The sequence below is a fragment of the Eleginops maclovinus genome, chromosome 11 (genome assembly GCF_036324505.1).
Source record: "Eleginops maclovinus isolate JMC-PN-2008 ecotype Puerto Natales chromosome 11, JC_Emac_rtc_rv5, whole genome shotgun sequence".
Taxonomy (NCBI): domain Eukaryota; kingdom Metazoa; phylum Chordata; class Actinopteri; order Perciformes; family Eleginopidae; genus Eleginops; species Eleginops maclovinus.
Window position 1 is genome coordinate 2,906,075 of NC_086359.1, and position 19,623 is coordinate 2,925,697.

At 39.7% G+C, this 19,623-nt stretch overlaps 2 protein-coding genes and 1 long non-coding RNA gene across 5 annotated transcripts in view; 1 reads left to right on the forward strand and 2 right to left on the reverse strand.

Moving 5' to 3' along the window:
- The window catches only part of LOC134871829 (uncharacterized), a 144,598-nt gene that overhangs the window by 4,532 nt on the left and 120,443 nt on the right, over positions 1-19,623 (forward strand). The gene's annotated exons all lie outside the window — the stretch shown is intronic.
- On the reverse strand, positions 1,885-4,795 carry LOC134871766 (uncharacterized). Of its 3 annotated transcripts, none has more exons than XR_010166730.1 (4): positions 4,441-4,795; positions 2,884-3,042; positions 2,607-2,702; positions 1,885-2,405 (listed from the first exon to the last, which is right to left on the reverse strand). XR_010166730.1 is itself a non-coding variant. In XM_063894644.1 (4 exons), exons 1-4 carry the CDS (start codon positions 3,342-3,344, stop codon positions 2,094-2,096), a joined length of 618 nt encoding a protein of 205 aa, XP_063750714.1. In that variant the 5' UTR covers positions 3,345-3,919; the 3' UTR covers positions 1,885-2,093. The 3 variants fall into 3 exon arrangements, 1 of the variants encoding a protein (XP_063750714.1); XR_010166731.1 differs by having other exon boundaries at positions 2,607-2,755; XM_063894644.1 differs by lacking the exon at positions 4,441-4,795 and adding an exon at positions 3,294-3,919.
- doc2b (double C2-like domains, beta) overlaps positions 16,464-19,623 on the reverse strand; it is a 111,993-nt gene continuing 108,833 nt past the window's right edge. Inside the window, exons 9-10 of the mRNA XM_063894755.1 lie at positions 19,271-19,367; positions 16,464-18,698 (exon numbers count right to left, since the gene is read on the reverse strand). Coding sequence (XP_063750825.1) covers positions 18,565-18,698; positions 19,271-19,367 — 231 coding nt within the window. The 3' untranslated portion in view covers positions 16,464-18,564. The remainder of the gene's footprint in view (positions 18,699-19,270; positions 19,368-19,623) is intronic.

A 19,623-nucleotide genomic window follows, 5' to 3' on the forward strand; every position in this document is an offset into this window, starting at 1 on the left:
ATAATGAAAAAGGTATTTGTTTTTAAGAGTTTTTAACCCACCTACCAAGTTATGTCTGTATTTTAATCCAGGTAGTTATAATGACATTTCTCTTGACTTGTTTATGGAATCTACCGAGAAAATCTAGTGATTTGGTATTAAAATATAGAACAATAGGAGAGAGTCAATAAGAGAACAACTCGAAACATTTCAATTGTGAAATAATGCTTTTTAATGGTGAGGTAATTTCATTTATCATGCATTACAACCTTGCATTAAATCATAAAAAGAAGAATGATCAACATTTATATTGGAAAAAAACAACCTTTAATCATAAAACTCTGAGAACGTTTTCATATCGTTTCTAAACCGGTGCTTTTATTCTATGAAATAACCGTGAAAGCCGGAAGAGTCCTCCTCAGCAGCTTCCTGCAGCTTGCCGGCTCAGAACTGGTCCCCATGTTTGCTCTCCGACTGGAATAGTTAGCAGCTGGTCCGACTGAAACAAACAACTTGCCATTCAAACGAAAGGGGCGGGTCTGCAGTAGAGTGGGGCATTCTGGGAAATGTAGTTTTATACCGTGTTGCTCTGTTCAGGTACGTCTACACAGATGGAAAGAAAGAGACAGAAAAACGAGACTTATAACATGTTTTAGCATCTCCAGAGAGAGGCTGAGTAAAATGATTAAAAAGAGAATTAAATAAACAAAAAGGACATTATATTAGTGTATATCCTTAAACTATGTTTGGACTAGATCTGACAAATACAGTATAATAGTATCATGGACAAATTCAAAATAAATCTGAATGTTTGATATCTGGATTCAGGTCTGCTAACGATAGTTTTGCACATATTTATTATTATAAGATCAATTATGTGAATGTCCCAGTTGGATGCAAATAGGGTTACACCAACAAAATATCTACTTTAATTACATAACTATTGCACCTTTTCTTGATGCGTAGCAGGGGTGCGTTTACATTTACAAATACAACGATGCAGCTCCTAAAGGTTGCATATGTGCTTATTTATCCAGCAATTATTTTTTCATGTTGAAGTGACCATTATATTATAAAAACATAGAAAGCTTAGACCATTTTCTTCCATTTTATTTAAAGTAACTTGTAATGTTTTTTGCCCTGATTGCAAATACATTTGTGAGAGCATCTTCTGTTATTGTCTCAGTATAGATAATAAAGATCTAGGTAAATGTAAATACTATTATACCAGTTTCTACTGCCCACTTCTGTAATCTATACCCTGCCTCTATTCTATTAATGCTTGCATATTTTCGGCGATTCTACAGATGCAACTCTAACTTCTTTACACTGTAAAAAAAAAACGGTTGACAGAACACAGATTTTCTAGGCAACGTGATGCATTTGGTTTTTTGAGTTTTCTTAACTTAAATTCACTGTGGTTGAGTGTACAAACATTTTTAAGTTCTGCCAACTCAAGTTTTTGGAGTGTTGCATAGAAATTTTGAGTTCTACAAACAAAGGCTTTTGAGTTTCACATGTTAATATTGAGTTCTACCAACACAGTTTTTTGAGTTTCACCTTTAAGCTCTGAGTTCTACCAACTCAGTTTTTTGAGTTTCACCTTTAAGCTCCGAGTTCTACCAACTCAGTTTTTTGAGTTTCACCTTTAAGCTCTGAGTTCTACCAACTCAGTTTTTTGAGTTTCACCTTTAAGCTCCGAGTTCTACCAACTCAGTTTTTTGAGTTTCACCTTTAAGCTCTGAGTTCTACCAACACAGTTTTATGAGTTTTACATATAGATTCCAGGAGTTCTACCAACTCAGTTTTTTTAGTTCTACCAATCCCCCTCACCACTCCCCATCATTCAACACACAACAAATTAATTGAATACAATTTGTTTTTATTTTTCCAACATCAATGGGCTACTGGTGTGTGTGTGTGTGTGTGTGTGTGTGTGTGTGTGTGTGTGTGTGTGTGTGTGTGTGTGTGTGTGTGTGTGTGTGTGTGTGTGTGTGTGTGTGTGTGTGTGTGAGAAAGAGCTGGTGTAGGCTTGTTCATGGAGGAGTGATGACAGAGCTGGGCGTGCGTGCGTTCGTGTGTATGTGTGTGTGAGTGTAAATCATACACAGGCTTCACAGCAAAAGCTTCTCTTTCAAGGATCGCGTGCGCTGCGAGCATCTTGAACCAAGCTCGGAAAAGATAGTCTGGATGGCCTCAAAGGTGTACCTCATCTTCTCTGGATAGCTTATGTCCATTGCATACATTAGGCCAAACAGGTAGGCGAAGGCAGCAGCGAGGTCAGGTAGGTCGTGTTTTATAACTGCCCCTTCCAAGATGACATTGATTTCAGTCACTGGTGGGGATTCGGTGCCATCATCATCGTCATAGACAGTCAGTATGGCAACTGCCACTCCTCCAACCACCTCTTCCTCAGGGTCTGTGTTCTGTGGGAAAAAACAGACACAGCAAATGTTTTAGTGATACCAACACCCCATTACAATTGCGGTCAACACATAAGCTAATTTAGTTGTTTACAGTCACATTTAGGACAAGACTACCAGTCAATATGTATCCAGCTTCTGGGGAGATATGAAAGAGGCACTGCAAATCTATTAATCACACCGAAATGCTCTGGACTGACTTACCATGCACTTCAGAAAGAACTCTGATGCATCCTCTCTAACAAAAATGGGAAGGCCTCTCAATGCTGTCGTCCTTCTATGGCGCGCAATGTCTGCCGTCTGTGAACACGTGCATACAACCATGGACAGACACACACACAGACAGACACACACTGTAATGCAGCAAGATAACTCTCAAATTAAGAATCTCTGTTTATAAACATCGAATGTCATGTGATTTTGATTATTTAAGGTTATTTTTCTTTTTTACATACAGTTTAGTTTGAGGAACATTACCCACCTCTTCATTAAGTGAATTCAGTAACTTTTCCAAATCTTGACCAAAAGCTGTCTTCCTGGCTTGGTAAAGTTTTATCAGGCGGGACGTATACTTGTCAAGAGATGCATTCCAAGTTTCATGGAGGTTTTTGCTGGTGACTCTATAAAATTCTTTAGATATCTGGACACAAAAAAAAAAACAGTTTATAATTATAATATCCATACCAGGACTTAATGTGGTATAGTCATGCCAGTCTAAAGCTGCCAATGCATTACAAGACTTTCATCTCATCATTTGAATGAAAAGACTACATTTTCAAATGATAGTGTATCAGAAGATTAACCATATAGCCTAGTACACAGGAATGAGTGTTTCAGTACACAAATACACATGGGAAAACCATACACACAAAACATAAAGGAAAACATTACCTCCTCAGGAAAAAACAGTGCAGGCCATCTTTCTTGCACTGTTGACACCATAAATTATTCAAGTGCAGATTATGTTTAGATATTCATTTTCCATAAATGACTGAACAGTCCAATTAAAAGTAAACCAGTAAATTCAAAACCACAGCAGAGAAAAAATATATCAGTCAATATATAAGTCTATATATTAGTACTGAATGCCCTGTATGTAGGTTACCCCACAACCTAGCCCTTGCCTATCCTCGTGCTACTGCTCCCTCCACAACCAATGTTAGCGCTACTGTCGCTATCACTAGCTACTACTGCTTGATTGTTAAGCAGACATCACATGGTTCTTTCTGCAACACACGCGGTCCTTATGCAACATGTGTATGGAGTACATTCAATTAAGTTAAATATTTTAGCAATTTTAAGTTTAGATATTTATTTTCCATGAATTACTGAACAGTCAAATTAAAAGTAAACCAGTAAATTCAAAACCACAGCAGCATTCATTAATGCGAGAGAAAAAATATATCAGTCAATATATAAGTCTATGGGTGCGTTCGTAAATTGCCACTCCGAGCACACTCTGAAACGTTTTAACCGATATATACAGTCTATGGATTTGACAGTATCATGAGACTGGTGAAATACTGTCTTTCTGGGAAGTGTTTCGAACGGTTAAAAAGTTTCAGAATGTGCTCGGAGTGACAATTTACGAATGCCCTGTATGTAGGTTACCCCACAAACTAGCCTCGCCTAGCCTCGCGCTACTTCTCCCTCTACTTCAGTTAAGACACAAGGGCACAAACTCTAACTCTCCCTCTACAACCAATGTTAGCGCTACTGTCGCTATCGCTAGCTACTACTGCTTGATTGTTAAGCAGACAGTTCTTTCTGCAACACACGCGGTCCTTATACAACATGTGTATAGAGTACATACAATTAAGTTGAATATTTTAGCAATTTGCTGCTACTGACTGTGCATAGAACATCACGTTCAAAAATTAGCATTAAGTTAGCAAACTAAAATCAGCTAATAACTTTGCTAATTTGGTTGAAATACATTAAATATACGACGCTGGTTAGTTCAGCGACCAAATCTATCTTCAATTATTTGCCTTACGCATTCTATTAAGTCATATTTTAGAGAAATAACAATAATTACCTGATATGAATCTCACGTCTGGCAATCCTCTCAACTTCGAGGGAAAATGGTAGAACGGTCGACTCGTGGAGACCTGTGTATGTCCATGGAGACAGGAAGGAAACCCCGTAGTAGGCGTGTCCATGAACATACAGTTGAGGAAACTTAATTTTTTGTGTTAGAATCTTTCTAATCTTGTTAGAAAGTTGAGGGAAACAAAAAATCTTGTTTTGGTGAATCAAATTTCCTTGTTGACCAAATTCTGAGAATATTGAGTTGGGCAAACATTAATTTATTTGTTAGATGACAAAATTGTATTTCTGAATTAGCTTACAATAAAATTGTGTGTAAGTACAACAACTGTAATTTCCTTTTTTTACAGTGTAGCAATCATATCATGTTATCTCATGTTGCCATTGCAGTCATATTGTAGAGAGTTAGAAAGCTTTGACCTTTTTATTTTGAAGTGCTATGTCGTATAGGCTATGTGAGTGGAGTGTTTCCTGGAAATCCATACAAAAGTTTGTCACTCTGGAGAGGACATTTGCATTTACCTCCACCACTCGTACACCTGGGGAGCCTTTTCAGAAGTAGGGCTAAAGCATGTCTTTTTTCCCCTGAAGTTAAACTCACAATAATTGGCATCCTGTTGTGTCTCTGGTGTTTGAGTGTAAGTCAAAGGTTGCGTCCCACTGTGAGGCCGCAGTGGAAACACACGTAATCACAGCTTGTAACAGCACGGTGGGATTGTGGAAAAGTGGCCTCTGACACGTCCTCGGACATTTTGTACTGTTCCTCGCTGATCTGATTCACCAAGCTGTGTTGTCGTTTCCACAATTGCTGATTACCCCCCCCCCCCCCCCCGTGTGTTTCTGCTCATCGACAGCTTTGTATCATTTGGTGATTGATTTATTAGCCAGCTGTTGTCTCGCTTTGACTCTTCCTTTGTCATTGAATGCAAATATCCAGTCTGCTCTCTTAAAACAGACATACATGCTCATTTTCAGGTTCATATTTGTATTTAGTGTCTCCACTGGGACAAGTCTCCATGCTTTAATGTTCAAAGAGAGACACACTTTGGGATTTTTGCCTTTGCAGACCATTTACATGCACACAAACCTATATAGCACACTACAGGAAAGGGAAAACCCCCAAAGCATAGTAGGGCCTCTTTAATGAATGTTGTTCTTCTTGTTCTGTGAGTTTTGCACTACTGCATATTGCAATTGAAAGAATTCGACTCATTTTTGCGGCCCTAATAAGGCTGCACAACTTCTCCTCCTCCTACCTCCAAGGCTTCCTTTCTGCATTTCATTTGAAAGACCTAACTCACTTCCCGGACGAGTGTGTTCTTGTTTAATAAGTCACAGAAGCACTGTGCTGTTAATTATCTCCAGCCGCTAGTATTTCCAGCCAACACTCTTAATTGCAGGAACAATTGGTTGTAACAGCCCACAACAAAGTATTAATTAAGCCAACAAACACAGCTCTGACACAACAACAGAGCCATTTGAACTGGAAAAAAACGTTTCCCCTGAGACAGGCGACTATTGTTCTGCTCACCTTCAGGTAGGAAAGCAAAGGTCCTTGGACCAATGAGCAGGCAACAATTACATAAAGCTGTTAAGTACTAAGTATTTAGTACTCTGAGGCATTTACAGTCTGGAAAGGGATATAATTATAATGTTTTGTTGTGATGTTAGTTTACAAAACAGTAGAGATGGAATTGAATTGGTACATTTTTTTCTTGTTGGATAATAATATAATGTAATGGGAAATACATTAATACTTAATTTAGGAGTTATACACCTTTATGAGTGCTAACAGGACTTTGTTTGGACGACTGGAAAGCTTTTCAAAATAAAAGATGGAACCTGCAGGAAACCCCTGGAACCGTGAAGCTGCTATTTTGAACGAATGATAGTTTTTTTAATTGAGTATTAAGTCATCTGATGCAAATAAAGTGGCAATTTAGCAGCCTGCGTTTGTGTTATTCAGTTAAACATAAAGAACATTGAGTTTAATGTAATGAAATCTGCTCTAAAAATAACCAAGAATCCTTTGTTTCTAAACTCCCAATTAAAAGCCTGCCTCTGTTATGTTGGATGTATTTCATTATATTTAACTTAACTGTTCAACCTAATGCAGTTTGCATCCAACCAGGTGGTGCAAAGAGTAAATAAAGTGCACGAGGTCACAGAATATCCTCCTATTGATTACAGTATCACAGTAGATGCAAATGTGAGACAAACGTACATGCATATCATATTGACGAATAAGGTGCAGGGTTTAGGCGTGTAAATGTTATAAACTTGTGAACATGTGCTGTGCAAGAACCGGTGAAACAACACCAACTAAAAAGAGCTTTGTCAACAGTCTGTCTAATCGTAAAAATAGAAACAACATAAACAGGAAGTGGCATGAACAACGTTTCCCTTTTAGTAAAAACAGACGCAGTGCGAAACAGCTTTATGTATTTGTTGTGACGTTTACGTGTGTCACTTTGGTGCCACAGAAAGGTTTTGCAATTTAATTTGAGCATAAAAAAAACTGTTTCATTTACAATGTATGAAATCTCAGCCTCACTCTTCACCTTTCACAATAAAGTCTGATATTGAGGGGTAACTATACCTAAAAATAAAACCAATCACCAAAATAGAAACCCTGCCGGTGGATGCTCATTCCCAGTCGGAGCTCCCTGTGAGGAATACACTTACCACAGGAGGAGGTGGGGGAAGTGGAGCGTACAAACCACGCTGAAGAGCGATTTAAATTCTGGCAGCAGCATGAAGATTGCTTCACTGAAAAGTCCTCAAAGCAAATCGCAGAAGCTCAAAATGACATGTGACAGTGTGGGAAAAATCCATAAGTGGCCGTGGTGAGAGGCGGCTCTGAAAAATGGACTTTGAGTTTGGGATTACTCTCTCATAGATGCTAATCCCTTGGTCCACAGGAGGGGCTGCAATGTGTTTAATGTAACTGATTATCAATGAAGTCTTTACAGTTGCAGGCTATGCAGAATGCAGAATGGGAACTGTGGCTCATTATTCTAAAACCATAATATTGTGAAAAATGGCCCATTTGTTCGAGAGCCAATTATCCCAGAAAAGCCCACACTGATGCTAAAGCTAATTAATGTGAGAACAACCCACTCCACCTGCAACAAACGGAACAAAATAGCTAATTATGATATGCATGTTGATTGATTTTTGTATACTTTTATCTTATTTCAATATATTTATCTTTTTATATCTTGCAGTTGGGTTTCTGTTGAGCATGATCCTCTGTACTCTGCCTCTTAGTGTTTGATACCTGACGTTGGTTTGGTTAAAAATGGTTACAGCCATGGTAATATTATCAAGGTAATCCAGAGTAGAGCAGATCTGGCCTTTGCCATCCCAGAAAAAACCCTCATTTGCACCCAAGAAGGTCTGATCATGTCCTTCTGCATAATAACTAGCCATGTGCTTCTGTTTGTTGCAGAGATGGGGAGTATTTTATGGGACAATGCCCTGTTTGTTTTCAGGATAACGGGCTGCTGGAGAAATGTGCTCTCGGTCCAATCGGACATCTTTAAGACTATCAGGCTTTTGGAATAATGGGGCGTTGATTCAGTGAGAATCATAATATGGTTTACACATGGAGCATTACAAATTGCAATAAATGTAATAAGATAAAATAAAATATAAGTAAAAGGAAATATAAAAAAAATAGGAACAGTTTGTGAAAAATATAAAAACTATAATAAAATGTTTTAAAAAATCTGAATTAAATGGCAGCTACAAAATGCAGGAGAGATATTGGTGCATGTGTCTGTCTTTAGGTACCCATGTGTTGTTACTGTCCTTGTTAAACTGAATAAGCAGAGCTCATTTATACTTTTTATGCCCTTTTTGTTTAGTCTGTATGCAACATTTCTGTCAAAAACCCTTCCTCACATTCCCTCTTGACAACCTCAGGCTATAACCCCGCCTCCAGCATACTGATTTCAGCTTCCAGACTCACTGTAGTTTCTAAAGCTCACTCAGCACTTTCCTAGAGGCAGTTTTCTTCTAAAGGGTGTATGAAACGACTTCACACATCAGTGGCTCCAGCCGGAGAAATAGGAGGATTTCTGATGACTTCAGCGCACGAAAATCCTCTAATACGGCACAGGAAGTTTATTATGTGATGCTTTATACCGGAGTCAACCAAGTTTGACCTCTTGTCTCCGAGGGGACTGACTGTGGATGCATCCCCTACTGCGAGTCCTGTCAGAAAACATGCAACCAACAAAAAATAATGAAGAGAAGAGATACAGGGGGCCAGGAGGAAGCACATCATGCAGAGTGACAGGGTTATAACGAGGTCTGCTCTACCTCCTGCGCATGTGTGATCATTGTGCACTGGATCAAGCAATGGGGAGATACTTTGCTGCCAGACAGTCAGAAATCATAGCTGAATATTTGTTGTGCTTTAGTCTCAGCTCAATATGACTCTGCTGCCCTTTCTTTGTAAATGATGTCAAGATCTTCACATAAATGCTCTACAGTTCAGATGTTAGGATGCTCAGGTTATAGGGAGTAATAACTTTGACTTGTTTGTCTACCTGATAATCAAGTCAGTAAGTACTGCGATTAAGAGTAGTTTCTCAATAAACACAAGTGGTGTCCTGACGCGGAATAAACAATGCTCCAGGTGGATTTCCATTCAAACCGGCCCTATTATGTTTTTAAGGATTTTCCCTTTCCTGTAGTTTTGTGTGCATGTAAATGGTCTGCAAAGGCTAAAATTCTCCATTGGACTCCATTATTTGCTTTCGTAACACAGTGACATCACTATGGAACACTTGCACTTCTATTGGCTAGCGCTCCAACACATTGTACGCGATAGGCTAAGGGGGCGGGACATCTTTAAGTGGTTGACCAATCACAACAGAGCCGGCCAGCTAACCAATCAGAGCAGACTAACCAGACACTGGTTTGAGACAGAGGGTGAAAAGAGGTGCTGCAGCACAGGCAGTATGAGAAAAATAAAGAGCTTTCTGAACATTAAAGCATGGAGACATGTCACTAAATACAAATATGCACCTGAAAATGAGCACATTAGCGCCCCTATGAGAAAAAACCAGCCTGTTACAGAAGTGTTAAAGCACAGAGTTTAAACTAAATGCATTTTGAGGTTATTCTTTAGTTTCTGTGCTGCAGCTGGGTGTCTTTTCAGAGGCAGCAGCGCCTCAAACACACCATGTAAAAAGCAGGACAGTGTTATAAGCTCTAATCTCTTCCCCGTGACCCAGATGAAATCCTGAGAACACCCGGCCCTCGTCTTGGAAGGACCTCCCTCCACCAGCACGACTGTGATCTGTGCAAACAGCCTCTCCATGGATGAATGGACTTTGTACACCCTCAAGAAAACCAAATACCAAAGCCTGTTACCTTAAGAGAGGTTATATAAGAATCAGCTGCAGCTATTAATCGCTGTGCTTAACAATGACTATCAACCTTTCATAAGGTCAACAAACAAGTGAATAAAGTAGTTTTAAAGTCAACTGTGTTGTCTTAGCGTTTTCAAAGCTAAAAATAGAATTACAAAACAAAGTTATTGACATAACAGATGGATTATAATATGCTGCTCTTGGATCACAAAGGGCTTTCAGACCTCCGTAATTGCATCCTTTCATCTGCAGTTTGTTTCATTGTTTAGCTTTTAGCAACCCCTATTGAGACAGTAACTGACATTAGGAGACAAATGCAAAACATTTTCTATCATTTTAGCTGCGTGCAATCACTTTTGTTGGACGATATATTGTCCTCGAAATAATTGAGAGAAACTATATTATTGTCATTTTAAGAACCCTTATGCCACCCATAAAAGCTTAGTTCATGTAAATGGATTCAAAGGGTCTCTATTCTGCTGATGTTCAGGTGTATATCAGTATGTAGTGACTCTACTTTACAGAGTCCTCTCCTGCTGATGTTCAGGTGTATATCAGTATGTAGAGTCTCTACTTTAAAGAGTCCTCTCCTGCTGATGTTCAGGTGTATATCAGTATGTAGAGTCTCTACTTTAAAGAGTCCTCTCCTGCTGATGTTCAGGTGTATATCAGTATGTAGCGTCTCTACTTTAAAGAGTCCTCTCCTGCTGATGTTCAGGTGTATATCAGTATGTAGTGTCTCTACTTTAAAGAGTCCTCTCCTGCTGATGTTCAGGTGTATATCAGTATGTAGCGTCTCTACTTTAAAGAGTCCTCTCCTGCTGATGTTCAGGTGTATATCAGTATGTAGTGTCTCTACTTTAAAGAGTCCTCTCCTGCTGATGTTCAGGTGTATATCAGTATGTAGAGTCTCTACTTTAAAGAGTCCTCTCCTGCTGATGTTCAGGTGTATATCAGTATGTAGCGTCTCTACTTTAAAGAGTCCTCTCCTGCTGATGTTCAGGTGTATATCAGTATGTAGAGTCTCCACTTTAAAGAGTCCTCTCCTGCTGATGTTCAGGTGTATATCAGTATGTAGTGTCTCTACTTTAAAGAGTCCTCTCCTGCTGATGTTCAGGTGTATATCAGTATGTAGTGTCTCTACTTTAAAGAGTCCTCTCCTGCTGATGTTCAGGTGTATATCAGTATGTAGTGTCTCTCCTGGGACATGTCTCAATGCTTTAATGTTCAGAAAGCTCTTTATTTTTCTCATACTGCCTGTGGTGCAGCACCTCTTTTCACCCTCTGTCTGAAACCAGAGCCCAGTCTGCTCTGATTGGTTAGCTTGGCCGGCTCTGTTGTGATTGGTCAACTGCTTAGAGATGTCCCGCCCCTTAGCCCTTCACGTACAATGTGTTAGAGCGCTAGCCTATAGAAGAGCAAGTGTTACACAGTGATTAGTAATTGATTTAGAATAGGGAAAATATAATAAATAAAACATAATTGGAAATGTCACTACACAACAACAACAACAACAACAACAACAACATGACACAAACTCGTTGTGTTTATTGACAGTCTTTTACTGCTGATAGGGCAGCATGACAAGACAAAATATCTCCTTAGTCAAGGACAGACGTGAAGGTTGACTGACATCCTTTTGTTCGTTACAAGAAGCCGGTTTGTGTATTTTTCTGTCAGGTTTCAAACATGAAAGCCACACTCAAAAGTATTTGCATGACTCAACAAGATTAATATGCATTTTTAAAGTTGTAATGGAAAGCACAGGCAGTGTTTACTAATCACATCTATCAAAGCAAAGGAACGTTATAACTTCAGCTTCATACTTCATTTGGTCCGCCTTATTTGTTGCGTCTGTCTTGTGACGGGCTCTTCTTCTTCCTCCTCTCGATCTGCAGAGTCCTCATAGTTCAGCTGCAGGATTCAATGAGCCACCGGAGCCGCTCGTTCATCATTTCATGCGTCCTTACGTTCCTCAGATAGATGGCTGAGAGCTTAACATTTTTCTCATTTCTGTCGTGCTCCAAGACATAAATCACAAGTTCAAAATATCCTCAAAATGTTACCTTGACAGGAAAGTAAATGGGGAAAAAGTATTTGAATGTGGGCTTTGAAAATACTAGGAATAATTTTCAGTTTTTTGGAAATTTTTAGAGGTCTTGTCATATGATGCTTGGACACGTCTGCATTTTATGTTGAGTGGAGTTCAGTTGAGTCGTTGCCCAGGTCATTAAACATTTGAAGGCATGAGCAATGATGCTTCTTTCTAATAATTGAAGAAGGACAAAAAGTCCTGCAGTCTTACTCAAAGTTTCTGTTCAGAACTATTATTTTCTCCTTCCCAAAGTCTGTTGTCATCTATAAAATAACTATCAGATAACTGACAAGTAAACTGTTAAATGTTTTGCCTAAAAGCTGGATTCATTGATTTCTTTGCCACCAGGGGGAGACACCGAGCAGACGAGAAACATTATCAATCATTGGAGTTGATCGGTATTGAATTTACGAATTGAAGCCCAATATTCCTTTCCATTTTGATCTCTGTTCTGCTCCTAACGTATTCACAGGGGAAATATCTGGCTCTTTAAAAGTGCTCCTTTTATTTCCACTGCCACAACATGATATTCTTGTTTACTTGTAAGCAAAGTGGTGTGTACAACCAGCGGTGAGAAGACATCTTTTAAGCGATGCAAACGTCAAACTGAAGAACACTTAAACCTGCAGATGGAGACTGTAGACTTGTCAGGAAAATGTTTACCGAGGTTAGAAATGAAGTCTCAAGACGGATCATTTTTTCATAGACCTCTACGCAAACAGACTTCGTCATGCAACCAGTGCAGTTGCCCTCTGGTGGCCATTTAAAATAATGCAGATTTTTAGGCATTTCTTCACTTTAGTCCCATCATTTAGTCTTTTGACAATTCTGTAGGTTTATATTACAGCCTTCAGTTTAATTATTTATGTTTTGTAAACGTAAATACTACTATACCCATGAGCCTTAGCAACAAAAGCTACGTCATATAAATGAATCAGGGTTTGTGGATGCACTTGGGAGCAAAACGTCACACCATTGCTGTCAAAAGCATCTCAAAATATCCTGGAATCCGAAAGCTGATGAATGTTTTAAGTTTTCAGTCACTTTAACCTTCAACCAAAATACAAATTGGATGTTTCAGGCCAAAATGCTCCATGGGAGTTTTGGTGAACTTCCCTCTTTACAACTTTATGTCAACAACTTCTTTTATGACTTTAATCTGAACCAAACAGAAGTTGGATATTTATCCAGGATAGTTTAATCCAAGCGTTAGAATTGTCCTAACTGCATATTGACTGATATTTATTGTTGTTTAAAACACCTCAAACACCCCTTTCACATGCATATACTCAACTGGTTATTGCTCATATAAAACCATTGATGAGTAGAGCTTTATCTGCAGCATGGTTATCTGAATACCTGAATGTTATCTATCAGAGTGACTTATCATCTGGATATTAGTAGCTGACAGAGTTCAGGCTCTTTCAGTTGTGTGCTAAAATGGGTTGCATTAGGGGTTGAAGGCACAGAGAAATAGGCAGTCACACAGATAATTGATTTTCCTTTGTTCTCATGTGTATCCGAGCCGTGCAGCCTTATGGTTTTCTGCAAGAGTCATCTGGCAAATGGCACAAAAAGATGGTCTGCGCCTCCTCGAATTGGCTCTTCCTTTAGAAGAATACCACTTGAAAAATTGCCTGTCTTTTGAAAAGCCTTGTACAATGCAGCTGGCTCCGGATGGGAATAACTCCCAATGCCAGACAGGGTAGAAGTGAGGAGCTCTTTAAGGTAAATCAAATGGCATTCAGGTGCTATATGTGCAAATACTACATCATTAATGGCTACAGCATCTTTAGCCAACATGTGATGTATCGTGTGATTAATTACTTTTAAATGGAGGGAACTTTTAGCCTTTGCAGACCATTTACATGCACTAAAACCTATAACACATTCCAAGGGAAAAGCATTAGCAGGGCCTCTTTAAATCAGTATTTCTTCTGCCTCTGTTGCAATTATGAACGTTTTTCAAACCTGCCTCTTGTGAGCAGTGTTAAATCACTTCATGCTTTCTGTCGTTTAAGGTTGATTTTATCCAGTTTGCAATAATAAACCTATTTCTTTGAAAAGCATGCCAGCAAAAATTCAGAAATGGAAACAAGGAAAGGCACGAAAAGCTGTCTGCTTCTCGTGGGACTGAAATATAATTAGAGACATTGCATTCATATTCATACGATCAACAAACCAGAGCGATTCCAACAAGTGCCTGAGAGGTAAAAAGGAAACCAAACAACAAAGGAGAGATTTTAATTCACATCAAGTCACGCTTCCAGATACAGCAGCCAAACAGGCAATGCGATAGTGTTCAAAGGTACAAAATGTTGTCCAGAAGAAAGACTGACTTATAGCATAATCTTAGAGCATCCACAGTCGTGTATTTTTTTTATACAGAAAACAGTATCAAACATTAGGCAAAGTCATCTCATGACAAAACCAAGAACATACGCATGCATTTTAGTTTTCTTTTTTCCATAATATAGAGCTTGCATACAAAGGCAGACAGATTACAAAATCAAAATCACATGTCGGTTGTATTCATTACATATTCATCGGAGACAGAGAGAGGGGGGGATCGCTGTCGTGTCAAGGATTATAATGAGACGCCAACAAGGTTTCACAGCCAGTTTGTGCATCGCAAATCAATGGAGAGGTGTCAACACTTTAAAATACAGAGAGCGTGTGAGGTGCGTTTCCCAGCTTTGAAAGTGTGCATAAAAACCTAGTGTAAATGCAAAGTCATATTTCTAATACCAACAAAGAAACTAGAGGGTAAAATAACAAAGTGACATCAGGGATGTTTGTGAGTATCTAGCAGCTGGAAAAAGCAAGTTGCAATTATGTGATTTGAATCGGCATGCTCCTAAAACATGCCGGCCTATCACTGACAGTGAGGTGAGGTAATGACGCAGAGCTGTTAGCTGGATTGCAAAGCCTGACAGGAGTCCTGAACGTGAGGGATCGTTGTACCACGGTGCACGGTGGGAATTCACAAGTAAGGTGTGGAAGGGATTGGGTGGGGTGGGGGGCATGCAAGAAAAAGGTCATACTGCAGGAGCGAACTCATAAAATTACAAATACATGGCATGCATCCATGAGTTTGGAGTTTTCACTTCTGGTAACTTCCCAGGGCTGCACAGGGACTCGGGGTGTCCAAACATAAAGTATTAAAAGAAAGATAAATAATTCAACGGGCTAGAAGAAGTGGAAGGTGTCTCACTAACCTCTGGTAGTTTGCTCCTGGGCTGTCTCATCACATCACATCACATCACATGTTGTTAAGCTCAGTAAACATCTTGCCCACTCCAACTGCAGGGGCTGGGGGGTCAAACCGTTGACCCTCTAACTGGTGGACTCCCATAGAGTGGTGCAGGGAGGATGTGTTTTTGTACGCTGAGCCTGGAGTTAGTATCTCCCTGCTTCCAGTGAGAAAAAGTGATGACTTTTTTTTTGTAGTTTAAGTTTGAGTCGCTGTTTTTGAGACCAGAGCCCAGTCTGCTCTGATTGGTTAGATGGCTGTCTGTGTTGTGATTGGTCAACCGCTTAGAGCTGTCCTGCCCCTTTGACTATCATGTACAATGTGTTGGAATGCTAGCCAATAGGAGCGCAATTGTTACATAATAATAATAATAATAGTAATAATAATACACAAGAGTGATATAGCGCTTAAGACGCTTAATGATGTCACTATGTTCCCTAAGTAAACAAACGAAAGGGAAAACAAGCAAAAAAGCAAAAGAGGGCCCTTTTTTAAGACCCGTACAAGCTTCAGAAATTCACTAGTGGGGTATTTACTGACCTATTTTATGCCGTAGAACAAAACCTGAACATCTCTTCAGCTCATTTCAGGCTTCAAACCAAAAACCTGTTCAGAAAAGAGACTCCTTTGAGCCGAGGGAACCTGAAAGTGCTAACTCTTTTCCAGGTTTTAGGACTCATTCCTGCACCACTCGGCCACAGTCGTCCCACATTACTGCCAGGTGTGTGTGTGTCCAGAAACAGAGCTTCACTTGTGAAAAGTATCTACAACACTAAGCTGCACATTCTCAGAGGGTTGGATTAAAAGGGGTTTAACATATACATTCTCTTTGATACATTAATAGTGGAGCCGCGTACATTAAAGAAAAACAACCCCATAAAACGTGTACAACATAACAACAATACACGGCTATTTAAAAGTCCCCGGTCCCCCCCCCACCCCCCGGCCCATCTTAGCAAAGCTTGCATTAAACAATCGCAGTGGTTTCAGCACAGGGTGTGTTCGCCCCGATCAGCAGCAGCAAACTTGAATTTCAGCGACGATAGGCTGTTGTAAACGATTCATGCTTTTGACATTACTTTATTTAAATATATTCGACGTAAACTTCCCGTTAGTTTTTTTGTAAATTCTGCCCTTTTTGACATACAGCCAGGTACATTTTCAGCCACATTACAGTTGAAAATGCTGCCAGCAAGTTTTTTTTTTCTGTAGTGTAAACAATAAGATGCACACACACACACACACACACACACGCAACACGCACACACACACACCACGCCAATGCTGTAGAGCTGCCCAATCATGCTGTGTTGTTGTGGTTCAACAAGTGTGTTTCACCAGGCATTAAGAGACTTCACTTAACCGTTAAGGGGTTTTCAGATGAGGACTTTTGTGTGTCATGAATTACTCTCTATTTAATTCTGTTAGAAGTGTGTTTTTATTTCTCTGGGATTTGGTTGATTGTTTATTTGGTGTTTGGCTTGTTTATAGTTGAAAGGAGGATAACTTTAGTCTTGCTCCCACCCTCGATTGTTAATGTATGTGACTATAACATGTAGATGTGTGTAAACCCCAGCAATAATAGTTAGTGATAATGCTAATGCTAATGCTAATGCTAGTGCTAGCTAATGCTAGTGCTAATGCTAATGTTAGTACTAGGGAAACCACTTTTTGAGCCTTGACATCCGGACCACCACAAAGCTGGGCAGCTCTATAGACCAGGGGTTGCACTGAGGATCTGTGAGCGGTGCTACTGTATGATACCCAGCCTTGTCTCATATTGATTAGTTTATGCAGAGGCATTTAGGGTTTCTAACGTCATGAATACTTACTGTAAGTTGAGTTTTTGTATCACTCTGGTCAATACAATCTACCATGACGGCCTATATCTGTCTCCTTATATCCGTTGAGAATCGTATTTAGGGATTGTTTTTGGTCTGTCTTTGTAGTCTCTGCTCTGCAGCTTACTTGAATGGTGAAGACCTCAGTATACTTCAAACCAGTTTCTCATGGTGGAACAGTATGAGACCCGGATGGTATGGATAGTGTGACCAAAGAGAGATTTTCCTTTTGCAAAACGTCAATATAGTCCAAAGCATGCATGGGGATCTTTTCTAATGCTTACTTTTGTTGTCACATTCTTCCTATTGTCATAAATCACCGTGCATCGTCAGGGGTTTTAAATGTGCTTGTATACATCTTTATCTCAAGTAAGATTTGACTTTTTTCCCGCTATTTCCTCATTATTCTAGCTCCTTCTTCATGTGGCCCTAATCATCATATTTAAAAAATCAAACTTTTTTTCCTTTTTGTTTTATTTTCCAAATTTCGGCTTTTAAAAATGTCAGATTATTTTTTCAAAATTATCACTTTTTCCTACATAAATATCACCACAAATGCATTCATGGAAGGACCGCTTAAACGTGTCTGCCATTTTCCCATTTGGACGACTCAACAAATCTACACAGATTATTTGGAGAGGGATTGGGAAGTCCATGGGGAGGAATTGAGGGCATGATGGTTCTAACCCTGGGGTTTGGAAATGGGGACAGGTTGGTTTAGGCACACAAGCTAGGGAATAGACACGGTTAAATAGCGTTCATAGGAAATGAAAAGCAAATAGCAGCATGTCAAAGTCCAAACACCCTTACTCTCTGAAGTCATGACTGCTTTCTTTGCACTCAAACTCATCATTTTAAGCAGATTTGAACGTGTCATGTGTGGAGATTTACTGAACGTTCTCTGTTTGATTGAGTTAGTTTGAAGTATACTGAGCTCCTTGCTTGTTCAGTATTTTAAGTGGGTTAGGACATTATTCTCACCGGGCCAAAGGAGTCGAATTAAAGTCTAAATGCTCCAGATTTTCTAAAACAAACTGAGTGTATTGGCTCTGCAGCTCCCCAACAGTTTTATAATCTTATTAAAGTGCAACATCTTCTATTCCTGCATACTCTAACATGTTGCCTCATCCTTTGGTAGACCCTCCAACTCTTTTACCCTCACGGTGAACCTCTGTTTGTGCCTTTGTTTTCCAAGGAATTATTGGTAAATCATTCAGCTGCTGTAGAAAGTGTCACAATCCAACCCTACAATCCCCACGTTTCATTTTGTTGATTGATCTTGAGAAAATAAATTAAAAAAGCATCCGTGCAACCCCCTCTGTACATGTAAACACAAACGTAAGGATATACTTTTAACTGAGCCCTGTTGAGAGGAAATCAATTCCCAAAGACGTGTCGCACGTCACTGCGGCCGACACGGACGGAAATCCAGAGAAGAAGAGATGCGAGGAGGAGGGGGTAAATGACGGCAGGAGTCCTATGTGGTGCAGCAAGAGGAGAGTAGGGTAGGACGACATATGGGATGACAGGTTTTGGGTCTTCAGTCATTTAATGAACCGGGTAATTCATTGGTCAGCGTGTGCCAGCGCTCAATTTTCTTGTCCTTGTTTTTAAGGCAGTCAAACCAGTGTTTGAGCCTCTCTCCGTTTGCATTGATACCCAGAGATACCCCACCTGCAACGAGGAGAAAGACAGACAATCAGTCGCATGTTGAATTCCCCTTAAGGTCCAATTAGTGGTGTTTGTTGTCTGTTGTTTGGCCTGAGGCAGCTATCATTGTTTCAAGTGTTCATTACTTATTACTTAGGGATGAAATATTGAAGCGCTTAGAATATTTTCAAAGAATATAAGATTATTCTCTGGTTGCTTGGCATGTTTTATCCAAGTTTGATGGAGAATATCTATCTGCAGAATCAAAATCAATGGGATTTTCTGACATTTTATAGAGCAAAACTGTTGCAGCCAAAGTTTGAGAATGCATTTGATAAACTTGATGGTAAACACGGTGGAAATTGAGGTGGATTTACAGCTCAGGTCACCAAGGGATGAGAGAAGGAAATCTGTCCTTCCTAATTGTTTCCCTAATCCACTGGAAATTAAATAGTATATCAGCTTTTCCCCCCCCCTTTCTTACATGACTACACAATGGCTTGCCAGCCAGATCCCAGCATGCATCAGTGCTGGCGGGGCAGATGGCAGACTCAGCTGGGGAATATCTGTCGAGGTGGTTTATCTCTGATGCTCACCTATGAAATCGTTGGACTTCCCGATGTCGTAGTCCCACACCGTCACCTCCAACGTCTTCTTGGTGAGGTCTGCATATTTAATGTCGTAACAGAACTCCTGAAGAAAAAGCAGAACATAATAGAAGTTCCTTCAGACAGAAAGTATGACGCTTTAAAGGTCTGCATAACTGTTGTTACAGTCCTGAATGCTTTTGACATTTAAGGTGAGACTAATTCACAAAATCCTGAGTGCCTCTTTGAGTTGGATTGTTTTTGAAAGGTTGATGTCAGTGCAGTTATTACTGAGTGTGTGTTAGTCCAGGACGCATGCATAGACCATTCAATATACTGCAAGGCTGTGTCAAAAATCACTC

Coding starts and splice junctions, on each gene's coding strand:
- LOC134871766 (XM_063894644.1), bottom strand. CDS start 3,344: ATGGTGTCAACAGTGCAAGAAAGATGGCCTGCACTGTTTTTTCCTGAG. Junction 3,043..3,293: donor CACTGTTTTTTCCTGAGGAG/GTAATGTTTTCC, acceptor TTTTGTGTCCAG/ATATCTAAAGAATTTTATAG. Junction 2,703..2,883: donor TGAATTCACTTAATGAAGAG/GTGGGTAATGTT, acceptor ACGTGTTCACAG/ACGGCAGACATTGCGCGCCA.